This window comes from Hyla sarda, chromosome 6 (assembly GCF_029499605.1).
Source record: "Hyla sarda isolate aHylSar1 chromosome 6, aHylSar1.hap1, whole genome shotgun sequence".
Taxonomy (NCBI): domain Eukaryota; kingdom Metazoa; phylum Chordata; class Amphibia; order Anura; family Hylidae; genus Hyla; species Hyla sarda.
In genome coordinates, this window is record NC_079194.1 from 147,474,474 (window position 1) to 147,487,382 (window position 12,909).

Here is a 12,909-nt window from a genome sequence, read left to right on the forward strand (position 1 = left end):
AACCAATCCTCCAACTCCCGGAATGTTGCACCATATACTATACCAGTGTTGGGAGGGGGGGTGGCAGATATATAATAGGCCACCAGGACTATAAATAACATGTGCCAGTTAAAGGGGTACCAACTGGTCAACTGGTGCCAGAAAGTTAAACAGATTTGTAAATTACTTCTATTAAAAATTTTTTATCATTCCAGTACTTATTAGCAGCTGTATATTACAGAGGAAATTATTTTCTTTTGGGATTTCCTTTCTGTCACAACAGTGTTCTCTGCTGACACCTCTGTCCATTTTAGGAACTGTCCAGAGCAGCATATGTTTGCTATGGGGGTTTTCTCTTGCTCTGGACAGTTCCTGACATGGACAGAGGTGTCAGCAGAGAGCACTCTGGTCGTGACAGAAAAGAAATCCAAAAAGAAAAGAATTTTCCTCTGTAGTATACAGCCGCTAATAAGTACTGGATAGATTCTGTACTTTCTGGCACCAGTTGATTTAAAAAGAAAATCAAGTACCCCTTTAAATCTTGCAGTTGCTGTTGATCTTGTCATTTAAATAGTTAAATGACTGGCATCCCAGTAATCTCCAATGTTGGTCATCACCGGTTGGTGTGGCTGTTGATAGCACCCGACATCCGCTGGGTATGGTGCGGGCCACTTCCCAATCGCAAGGCCATATCCCCTCACCCTCCCCATGATGTAAATGTACGTCATAGGTCGGGAAGGGATTAACCTATAGGGATACTCCATTGAAACCTATGGATCTGTTCAAATAAATAAATCAAACGGACATTTCAAATGGATAGCCAATCATAATGGGCCTGAAGGGTCTTCTGAGATTTGGAGATAAAATGTACACAACCATTAATCTATCACCACTGCGAAAAACTGACCAAATTTGGGTCCAGGTTAATTCATATGGGTCCATGGAGTATACACCCTCATTTCCTACAATGTGATGTATGGCACCAGTTTCATGGGTGGCCAATGCATCCTGTATACTTATGTAATATGAGTAAATCCCAAAAGCACAAGAAGAAAGTGTAGACTCTAACCAACCCTGAGGAAAGGGATAGTGGTATATAAATGACATGTGACCTAACAGGGATTAACCCCATGATTGCTGCAGTGCATAGCGGAGCCGTAATTATTTCGATTTATCTGATCTAGTAAATTTGAGTAGCCGTATCTGATAGTATATATAAAACAATAAATATGCCTGATCCTCTTCATTTCTATGCGATTGGAGTTCATATTAAATTCATTTTGTTTCCACCAGTTTACATGTTTTATTTTGTTTAGGTTGTTTTTTGTTGTTGTTGCTTTTTATGCTTGTTTTTACTGAAGCCAAATTCTGCAGCTGCTTTGTGTCCTGGAAAAATACTCAAAAGATGATTGAGAAACAAAATATACAAAAAAAAATGCAAAGAATAATAAACTGCAACATGTACATATGATTTAATATATTCTTACCCCTGTAACCACCTATTGGGCCATTTTGGCTTAAAGGGGTACTCCGATTTTTTTAAAATCAACTGGTGCCAGAAAGTTAAACAGATTTGTAAATTACTTCTATTAAAAAATCTTAATCCTTCCAGTACTTATTAGCTGCTGAATACTACAGCGGAAATTATTTTCTTTTTGAAACACAGAGCTGTCTGCTGACATCATGAGCACAGTGCTCTCTGCTGACATCTCTGTCCATTTTAGGAACTGTCCAGAGTAAAAGGAAATCCCCATAGCTAACATATGCTGCTCTGGTCAGTTCCTAAAAATGGACAGAGATGTCAGCAGAGAGCACTGTGCTCATGATGTCAGCAGACAGCTCTGTGTTTCAAAAAGAAAAGAATTTCCGCTGTAGTATTCAGCAGCTAATAAGTACAGGAAGGATTAAGATTTTTTAATAGAAGTAATTTACAAATCTGTTTAACTTTCCAGCACCAGTTGATTTAAAAAAAAAAAATAAGTTTTTCACAGGAGTACCCCTTTAACTCATAAAGTCAGGATGGGGCAAAATGTTGGTGATATTGTGTATCAGATTATTTGGATCCCACCAGCAACTTGTGAAATAAAGTTACCCAGGACAAAATCATTTTTTTATATATCAATTTTTTGGCTGACTGTAGTCTGCCATCGACCATCACAATTCACCCTTCACATATACATCCTATGTGTATGACCGGCTTTGCATGCAGATTTTGTTGCTGCGACAAATAGGAAATGCTGTGGACTTGGAAATATTTTGCTTCAACTTTAGATGTTTTTTTGTTGTTCGTGAATAATGTCACATTCACTTATTCTATACTGTACTATATATACTAAAAAATATTCAGTGTGCAACTCATGTTCAAGCATTTGTAACACAATAGAACAAAGCGCTCGCAAGTGACAGGGTATATGACTAACTATGGGAAGCATAATACCAGGTCAGGCCAATACTCGCAGCCATTATACACATGCAAATATGCAACCATATTAGGTTGGGATCAGTATTTGGGATCCGTATTAGGTTTTAGTCAGTCTGTTGGTCAGTATATGCCGCCAAAACTAAAAGTGAAACAAAAACAAAAAAAATACTATAAAGGAACAAATTCACCTTATTTCTGTGTTTTGGCCTACTTCTAGTTTCGGCTAATAAATACTGACCAAATACTATGGGGAAGATTTATCAAAACCTGTCCAGAGGAAAAGTTGCCCAGTTGCCCATAGCAACCAATCAGATTGCTTCTTTCATTTTGCTGAGGCCTTGTTAAAACTGAAAGAAGTGATCTGATTGGTTGCTATAGGCAACTCAGCAATTTTTCCTCTGGGCAGGTTTTGATAAATCTCCCCCATGTGAGTAATTTATTATTACTTATGCCAGAAAACTGGGCTGGGATTAAAAAAAAGTTGGAAATTTGTACACATTTTTACATTTTACACAAAACCCAGAAAAAGTCATATATTTTTGCTCAAAGTTGGGGGAGATTTATCAAAACCTGTTCAGAGGAAAAGTTGATGAGTTGCCCATAGCAACCAATCAGATGGCTTCTTTCATTTTGCAGAGGCCTGGTTAAAAATGAAAGAAGCGATCTGATTGGTTGCTATGGGCAACTCGGCAACTTTTCCTCTGGACAGGTTTTGATAACTCTCCCCCAATGAGACTGTCAGGCACACACACAAAAAAAAGGGAACTTTTCTTATGCCACTAAAAAGTTCTCCTGTGGGGGTTATGTTGCGTTTTTGCCATGACCAGGGGTGTAGCTATTGGAGGGGTAGAGGTAGCAGTTGCACTGGGGCCCTGGTGTCTGAGGTGGCCCCAATGCACATCTGCCCAATAAGAGACCAGTAGAGATGAGCGAACTTACAGTAAATTCGATTCGTCACGAACTTCTCGGCTCGGCGGTTGATGTCTTTTCCTGCATAAATTAGTTCAGCTTTCCGGTGCTCCCGTGGGCTAGAAAAGGTGGATACAGGAGACTCTTTCCTAGGACTGTATCCACCTTTTCCAGCCCACCGGAGCACCGGAAAGCTGAAACTAATTTATGCAGGAAAAGTCAGCAAGCGCCGAGCTGAGAAGTTTGTGACGAATCGAATTTACTGTAAGTTCGCTCATCTCTAGAGACCAGTATTATAATTGCCACATGGGGCCCTGTTGCAGATTTTGGGGCCTGGAAGCTACAAGTTACACCTCTGGCCATAACTACCACACAATACCATGGTGATGTGCTGTGATTTTGGAAAAGTAACTCATGTTGATGTGGAAACAAATCCAATATGACCACTGTGTCTGAATACACCCTTGGAATCTGAACTTTGCCCATGGAGCATCCGCATCCTCATGGGTTTGCTGATCATCTAGAGCAGTGTTTCCCAAATTGTGTGCCTCCAGCTGTGGCAAAACTACAACTCCCAGCATGCCCGGACAGCCTTTGGCTGTCCGGGCATGCTGGGAGTTGTAGTTTTGCAACAGCTGGAGGCACACTATTTGAGAAACACTGACCTAGAGGTGCAATTATAGCTATTTAGATGTGAGTAATTGTAACAATAATGACTCCATGTAGAGTAAACTCAATGGGGGAGATTTATCAAAGCTGTCTATGTCCCGCATCAATATAGACCAAACTACAGATCTATTGTGCGCCTAATTTATCAAAAGTCGCACGGCTCTAGATAAATTTTGCACACGGACCATACAGTCTATGGTTTAGACTGTATTTAAACCTGTTCCAGCATGGTCTGACATTTCGGCGTACTTTCAGCCGATGCGACTTGTCGCTGAAAAGTCGCTTTTGATAAATTCAGCACCAATGCATTTTTTTCGTCTAAAATTGACTAGAATGCATCATGTTCTAAAAATCATCAAAGCAAAAGTCGCAGAAAAGTCGCACATATTTAGACTGCGACTTTCTAAAAAAACTGTCTAAATCCTATGATAAATCTCCCCCAATGAATGGCAAACACATCAATATTCCGTAGTAGATATATGAAGCAAAATCTATTACAATTGGTTAATATCTGTTTATAGCAAATATTTCTAAGTTTAGGTGTATGTTCACACATACTGCATGTTTTATGCTGCTATTTATTCATCATTATTTTCATAGCAAAAAATCATCTGCAGCATGTACAATAGGTATGAACATAACTTAAAGGGGTATTCCAGGCAAAAACTTTTTATATATATATATATATATATATATATATATATATATATATATATCAACTGGCTCCAGAAAGTTAAACAGATTTGTAAATTACTTCTATAAAAAAAATCTTAATCCTTCCAATAGTTATTAGCTTCTGAAGTTTTCTGTCTAACTGCTCAATGATGATGTCACGTCCAGGGAGCTGTGTATGATGGGAAAATATCCCCATAGGAGCTGCACAGCAACTCATCAGAAAGCAGTTAGACAGAAAACAGCAACTCAACTTCAGAAGCTAATAACTATTGGAAGGATTACGATTTTTTTTATAGAAGTAATTTACAAATCTGTTTAACTTTCCGGAGCCAGTTGATATATAAAAAAAAGTTTTTGCCTGGATAACCCCTTTGAGGGTTTGGTCCTACTTTGTGAACTTGACCTCCTGAGTCAACAGGTCTTATCCATCTCAATACAGAGAATGATAACACTGCAATATTTTGTAGCACTAAAGATTGATTTTGGCTATGGAGTGAGCCCTAAACTCCTAAAAAATCACAGTGTAGCCAGGGCCTTATTATCATTTCATGTAAGGAGCCATTTAAGTGGATCATAAAGCGGATCTGCCTCTGATCCAGACAGGGTTAATATTATAGAAATAGTATTGTTGTTGGTTATTTTTTATTTATTTTTTTTAAAGGCTTTCTGTTTTTGGTTTGTGACAATAGAACCAACCCATAGTATTTTGGTCAGTATTTTTTTATTTCTTTCTTTTTACAAAGCCAGGAGTGAGCCCAATACACAGGAAAAATAGTACAAATCTTTCCATTATCATTTTTTCTCACTGTTGGTTCCACTCCTGGTTTACCCTACAAATACATTGTGTGAACTCTGCCTTATTTAAAACCTTAGTGTCAATCACCCATCAATAGCCTGACTATTATAAGGAAGAGGACAAGAAAATGATGGGAGTGATTTCATGTGGAATATATTTCTCTTTGTCCTCCATGGTAATAATGACCATGAACAATTCTGGGCTGGTAGAATTTTTCTCCACAGTCACTAAGCAATTTCCAATATGACAACCACAGACAGAGCGATAATCGTCAGTGCTTATTGTTTATTGTAATATTAATTATTATGCATTAGATATTTTTAACATTTAAGTAGCCACTAGACTACATGTAAGTTGTAAAAGTAGTAGTGGTGGTGGTGGTGGTAGTATATATGATCTGTTATAATTGAAGCTCATCTTATAGACAGTTCCTCTGTATAATATATACTGACAAGTATTTAATATATGAACATATTCCTTGGTACTGTTACATTTTATTGGTACTGTTAAATTATAATTTTATTATAATTCTTTATTTCTGTACATTTTATGCAAACCTTTCAATAAAATTATTGTAGTAAATTTGAGTAGCCATATTAGTCCAGTGATGATCAGCAGATCATCGATAGTTATTAGTCCAGCAGATGCAAATCAAATGTTGCAGTATCTTTTAATACCTTTTTTATTGGACTGACTATCAAGTCCAAAGCAAATCTTGAAGGGAAAAAAAGCAGTATGAGTAGTAGAAACAGATGCAGACAAAGTGATAATAATAGTAGTAGTCATGAAGTAGTGGTGGAAGTAATAATAGAAATAGTAATAGAAGTTGTTGTAGAAATAATAATAGTAGTAGTAGTAGTAGTAGTAGTAGTAGTGGTAGTAGTAGAAACAGATGCAGACAAAGTAGTAATAATAGTAGTAGTCATAGAAGTAGTGGTGGAAGTAATAATAGAAATAGTAATAGAAGTTGTTGTAGAAATAATAATAGTAGTAGTAGTAGTAGTAGTAGTAGTAGTAGTAGTAGTAGTGGTAGTAGTAGAAACAGATGCAGACAAAGTAGTAATAATAGTAGTAGTCAAAGAAGTAGTGGTGGAAGTAGTAATAGAAATAGTAATAGAAGTTGTTGTAAAAGTAATAATGGTGGTGGTAGTAGTAGTAGTTGTAGAAACAGATGCAGACAAAGTAGTAATGATAGTGGTAGTCATAGAAGTAGAGGTGGAAGTAGTAATAGAAATAGTAATGGAAGTTGTTGTAGAGGTAATAATGGTAGTAGTAGTACAAACAGATGCAGACAAAGTAGTAATAATAGTAGTAGTCATAGAAATAGTGGTGGAAGTAGTAATAGAAATAGTTATAGAAGTTGTTGTAGAAGTAATAATGGTTGTAGTAGTAGTAGACATAGTAATAGTAGTAGTATTAGTAGTAGTAGTAGTAGTAGTAGTAGTAGTAGTAGTAGAAACAGATGTAGAAGAAGTAATGGTGATAGTGGTAGTAGGAGTACTAGTCGTAGAAGTGGTGTTGGTGGTGGTAGCAATAGTAGTAATAGTAGAAACCCATGCAGACATAGTGGTGATAGTAGCAGTAAAAGTTGAAATAGTAGAAGTAGTAATAGCAGAAACAGATGCAGAAGAAGTAGTGGTGATAGTGGTAGTTGTAGTACTAGTCATGGAATTAGCGGTGGTAATAGTAGAAGTAGTCATAGAAGTATTAGTTGTAGTAAAAAAAGTTATAGAAGTAGTCGTAGAAGTGGTAATAATGTAATAATAATGTAATAATGGTAGTAATAAGAGTAGGAGGAGGAGGAAGAGGAGAAGTAATAGTAGTAGTAATAAGAGTAATAAGAGGAGGAGGAGGAGGAGGAGGAGGGAGAGGAGAAATAATAGTAGTATTACTACATCCAGACTATCTAATTCACCCAATAAGGTATAATTAATTACAGAATTTTCCATTTTTATTTTAATTCTATGATCGTCATCTGTTGCAGATTTGTTCTGCCCTATTACTGTATTTGGGGCCATGTCCTCATGTAAGAACAGATATATCCTTCCCCTCCCGCCGCAGCTTCTTATTGGTCTCAGGAATTCTGCCCAGAACTGCAGCAGCTGAGATCGGATTCTGCACTTTGGCGACAATGTTCAGGGCAACATCCTCTACCACCCTACAGGACACACTGTCACCCAATACTCACACCACAATCCTTTCACTTACCTTCTGCAGACCCCAGCTCTGAGACCCCCAAACCCTCTCCAGAGACCCCGACCTTGTCTTGCCAACACATCACCTTATGTACTTCTCCCGATGTACCCCAGTTCAGGGGGACCCCTCCTACTACGGCTACTAATATAATAATACTATAGCCCCCCACAAATAAATTATAGTATATATATATATATATATATCACATAAAACATAGCATGCATATCCCTTACACACATCAGGTATATGGTAAAATAATAATCATAACACAACTCCCCCTTCCATACTAACAGGGCACGGATTGGTTTTGGAATTGTCAAGTTTTGAAATAATGCAGAACTATGGCGAGACTGTGTGGGTTTTGGAGCTCTGGTGGAACTACAAGTCCAAGCAATAACTGAAGAACCTAGGGGAGTAACCCTTCTCTACTTGATTCAGTGATTTCCCCTCTTCTGTCTTTGCAGAATCAATAATAAATCAATTAATTCGTTTCTATCATAATGACACAGGAATGGGAAATCGTCTCATATCGTGACATATTAATGAATGAAAGAAGAATGCCTTCTCTGAAAATTATAAAATAGCATAACATTTTTATTTTGATTTTTTTGTCTTTTTTTAACTTACAGACACAAAAAAAAATGATACTTTTTTTTTTTACAGTGCAGAGAAAAAAAAACGAGAACTTTATTCCCAAATACAAAGAGACGTATAGAAAGTCCTTCATTATATATATAAACCGATCATAGATTCTTCTGGATTTACAGTGACCAAAAATAAAACCTTCACAAGGCAAATATTGCCAAGAAAAGACCCGAAAATACTGATAAAATAACTGCAGGAAGAGCCTCGTCTACCAAATACAAGATCAATAAATATATGGAAACATCAAAAGTGCCACAAAGTCTCTGCAAATGGCGGATCTGGGCCTGAACCCATTCCCATCAGCCAGGAAAATCACTAGAAAGTCTGGTCAGTGACCGGCAGTAGAAATGTCAGAGGAGATACATTACCGGGACATAGTTGTTTCTGGTTGATACATTGTTGCATTTCATTCATTGAGCTGATATCAGGTGTCAATATTCTTCTTTCTCATTGTCATGACTTTATTTTCCAATGAACCAGTTTGGCTTTATGGAGCCAAAGGGGGGGGGGGGGGGGGGGGGGGCAATGAAATGATGGGTATTGCTCCCTGTAACAGTGAGCTGCAGTGGGGTAGGGGGCCCACAGATGGAGAGGTACAGGATGTCTAGGAGTCAGTAATATGCCCAGATGCAGTCCTGGCTCTGGAGGTGCTCAGTGGTCTGGGGTTCCTCACATTACACAGGGCTTGATGTCCTGGTAGCTGACCTGCTGGTGGTAGTAGGAGCCGCTGCCCCCATGCATGGAGGAGGCCATGGCATTGAAAGAGAAGACAAACTCCTTCCTGTCATTCATGCTGGGGGACTGGGAGTGGTACCTGGGGACACCTGTGCAGAGGAGACACAATGGGGACAGTTAGTAACATCATGACAAAAAAGGACCACAGTCATACAAATGATAGGACTTGCCCGAAACTTGTAGTTCACAGTTTGTAATCTATGTCTATCCCCAATTATTCCTATCTATATTTATATATGCATACATTTAGACCAGTGCTTCCCAACCAGGGTGCCTCCAGCTGTTGCAAAACTACAACTCCCAGCCTGCCTGGACAGCCGAAGGCTGTCCAGGCAGGCTGGGAGTTGTAGTTTTGCAACAGCTGGAGTCACCCTGGTTGGCAAACACTGATATAGACTTTGCACAAAAGAAAAATAAAGTAATAATACTATATAATGTATATATGCAAACGTGGAAATGCTGGTGGTGGTAATAATAATCATAATCTTCATAATAATAATATTGTTGTTATTTTTATTATTATTATTATTATTATCAGCAGTATTTTATATAATATCAGCCTTTTATCTATTTATTATAATGATGAGTGTATGACATTCACCTCTATATATACCCGGGACATCAGTGGAGACAGTTCTAATCTAAACACTTATTTAGGGCAATTATGTTAATTGTTCTAAAAGGAAACTGCTGAAATCTATTAGAAGAAACTTGTGTAGGGGCAATACAAAGGCTCATAAACTGATGTGACAGTTCAACTACTCTCATCATCTTCATCATCATCATCACCCTTAGTATCTCAGCCCTATGACACCTGTAGATTTATCACGTTTTGTAAAAATTTTTATTATTATTATTATTATATTTTTTTTTTTTTTTTTGCCTCCCTCTCCCAGACCAGACAACTAACGGTTAATAATCTCGTAATAATCTCCCATTAATCATCATCTTCAGAACTGGGTTATTATAAATAGTATGATCTCATAGAGATCTTTGGGAGAGTTGATAATACAGATATAAAGACATAATAGATGTAATAGATTAGCAGACCGTGAGGCAGTAAAAACAATAATAAGAAATATTGATAATAAGAATCATCTTGTTTTCATAATCTCGTGTTTTATATCAGCATATTTGAGACAGTAAATAATAAAGTAATAATAGATTACAGACTGTGAGACATTAAAACCAATGATTATTATTATTATTAATATTATCATTATTATTACTACTAATAATAATTATGATTAGAATCCTCTTGCTTTTATAATCTCATGTTTTAAATTCGGATATGTAAGAGAGTAAATATTAATGTTATGATAAATTAGCAGACTGAGTCAGTAAAATCAATAACGATTTTGATGATTATTATTATTATTTTTTATTACTAGTAATAAATATGATTAGAATCATCTTGTTGTCCTTTTTTCTTTGTGTTCAGTTTCTATTGCTTCGCTTCTTTACTAATACTGAGATATCATTTCCGAGAGGAAAAGGGAGTCTTTGGGGACGAGGTGACTGTGACTTGGGCCTTTGACACATTACCCTCTATAGGGCGCAGAGTGCCCAGGGCCTCAGACACCCTCTGTGCCCTCAGGAGCCATAATTATCCAATGTCTCCACATTCTCCACACTAACTGCTGCCATGTCCCATATGTGGAGAATCACTGAGCCCCCCCCCCCCCCCCCCCTTATTTTCCCCTCGTTTTCTCCAGATTACACAGCTACACCCCCCATAAGAGAACAGAGCATCACGTATGCACAATGGCCCAAGGTCTCACCATTATGTTTCCTCTAGCAGATTGTAGTACCCTCATGTTGTACAGCCTATGGTACCTACTGTGTCAGTGGATGCACTTACCTTGTAAGTCTGATGCTGTGTTGTGGCTATTCTGGTGGAGGTATGGCTGCTCCAGGGAGTGTGAGGAGAGGCTGGAGGACAGGGGGTTGTTGGCAGAGTTGCAGGGTGACAGGGGCTGTTGCTTAATATAGGGGGCGCCTCCAGTGAGGGCAGTAGAGGTTGGTGCCCAGGCTGATGCAGGACTTGAGTACACAGAATGAGGTTCCATTACTGCTCCCCCTCCGAGTAGAGGGGAGCCAGAGTCATGGTGGGGGTATTCACCTCCTGTGGACCCTGTACAACTGCCCATGTAAGAATGACCACCATTGGCAGTCAGATGTGGGTGTCCGCTTAACCCCATCCCATCCACGTTACTGGACAAATGACCATTCATCATCCCTATGCCACTGTCTAGTGAAAGGCTGTTGGGTGGGCAAGAGATGGTCCCAGCAGATCCCTGGAAGCTGTAGGTATCTGGAATGTGGTTGAAGCCCAGGCCGTTCATCATGCTGTACATTGGTTTAAGAGCTTGGCATTTTCTTCTAAAGCCCCTGGGTCTTCTCCTGAAGGAACCTTCCTCAAACATGAACTCACTGGCGGGGTCAATGGTCCAGTAGTGCCCTTTGCCAGGGCGGCCAAGGCCTTTGGGCAGTTTGATGAAGCACTCATTGAGGGACAGGTTGTGCCTGACAGAGTTCTTCCAGCCCTGGTAGGATCCCCTAAAGAAGGGAAAGCGGCTCTGGAGGAACTGGTAGATTTCACTGAGGGTCAGCCGCTTGGTGGGCGAGCTCTGGATGGCCATGACGATCAGGGCTATGTAGGAATATGGGGGCTTCTCCGGCCTCCTGATGCCAGCGTTGGTCTTTTTGGTCTTGGTGGCACATGCAGCCGATTCCATTACAGATGTTTGCCCACTGTGCTTCTCTGGAGCTGCTGACATGGGGCTGCTCTGGGCAGGGGGCTGCGTTGGTGGCTGCTGGATCTCTGCTGTCATTTTGGAAACTTTTCAGTGGTAAATGTATTGATGTGAAAGTCCTAAACTTTGGCGTAACGTTGGAGCAGGAGGGAGACTGTTTCCACAGTGACTGCTCCACAATCCAGGTGAGGCTTGGCTGCTCTGCAGTCCCGGTTATAGCTGTGCTCTGCAGATCGGGATCAATGCTCTGCAGGGAGGAGATGCGTTCCAATGTCCAGATATCTTGCTGTGGCCCGGGCTCCCTTGCTTATAGCCGGGCTGCTGTGCCCCTCTTGCTGTGTGTGTGCGGCTGCAGTATGGCAGCAGGACTGTGCCCTCCAGAGTGATCGCCTTATACTTATCTCTTGTCATCTGTGTGTGTCGGCTCTTCACAGAGAGACGTAAGAAGAAGGGTCTCCCCGCCCACCGACCCCCCTTCTTCTCTCCTCCCCCGGTAACTGGGGGGTTACTTAAAGGAACAACAGCTAAACTCTATCTAAATATCTTTTATTTATCTCACTTTCTAATCATACATACTAGTGTAGACATTAGATTTTAGGAGATGCCCACTAGTAGAAGGAATCCCCTCTCCTAATATAGAGAGAACATCATATGAAACTATTCTTTCCACTGTTTTGCCTTTACTATTTTGCACCTATACTGCTGTGCTACTACAAGTCTCAGCCTGCCCTCCCTCTCAATGATTATAGACGTATGGCTATTAGACTGGGATATTTCATTCTTCTATATAGCTGAGACATGTAGTTCTCCCCCATATAAACGCAGACCTTAGAGTTGTGTTTCCCAACCATGGGGCCTCCAGCTGTTGCAAAACTACAATAAGTGTTTAGATTAGAACTGTCTGCACTGATCTCCCGGCTATATATAGAGGTGAACATCATACACTCCTCATTATAATAAATAGATATATTTAAAAAAAAAAAGCTGATATTATATAAAATACTGCTGCTGATAATAATAATAATAATAACAACAACAACAATATTATTATTATGAAGATTATGATTATTATTACCACCACCAGCATTGCCACGTTTACATATATACATTATATAGTATTATTACTT

The 12,909-nt window shown here is 39.2% G+C and overlaps 1 protein-coding gene across 1 annotated transcript; it reads right to left on the minus strand.

Annotated features, from left to right (window-relative positions):
• Nucleotides 1-8,902: 8,902 nt before the first annotated feature.
• FOXF1 (forkhead box F1) lies at nucleotides 8,903-12,124 on the minus strand. The gene is made up of 2 exons (XM_056525497.1): nucleotides 10,888-12,124; nucleotides 8,903-9,115 (listed from the first exon to the last, which is right to left on the minus strand). Exons 1-2 carry the CDS (start codon nucleotides 11,858-11,860, stop codon nucleotides 8,961-8,963), a joined length of 1,128 nt encoding a protein of 375 aa, XP_056381472.1. The 5' UTR covers nucleotides 11,861-12,124; the 3' UTR covers nucleotides 8,903-8,960.
• Between the last annotated feature and the right edge of the window lie 785 nt (nucleotides 12,125-12,909).

Coding starts and splice junctions, on each gene's coding strand:
- FOXF1 (XM_056525497.1), bottom strand. CDS start 11,860: ATGACAGCAGAGATCCAGCAGCCACCAACGCAGCCCCCTGCCCAGAGC. Junction 9,116..10,887: donor CACAGCATCAGACTTACAAG/GTAAGTGCATCC, acceptor TCCTCTGCACAG/GTGTCCCCAGGTACCACTCC.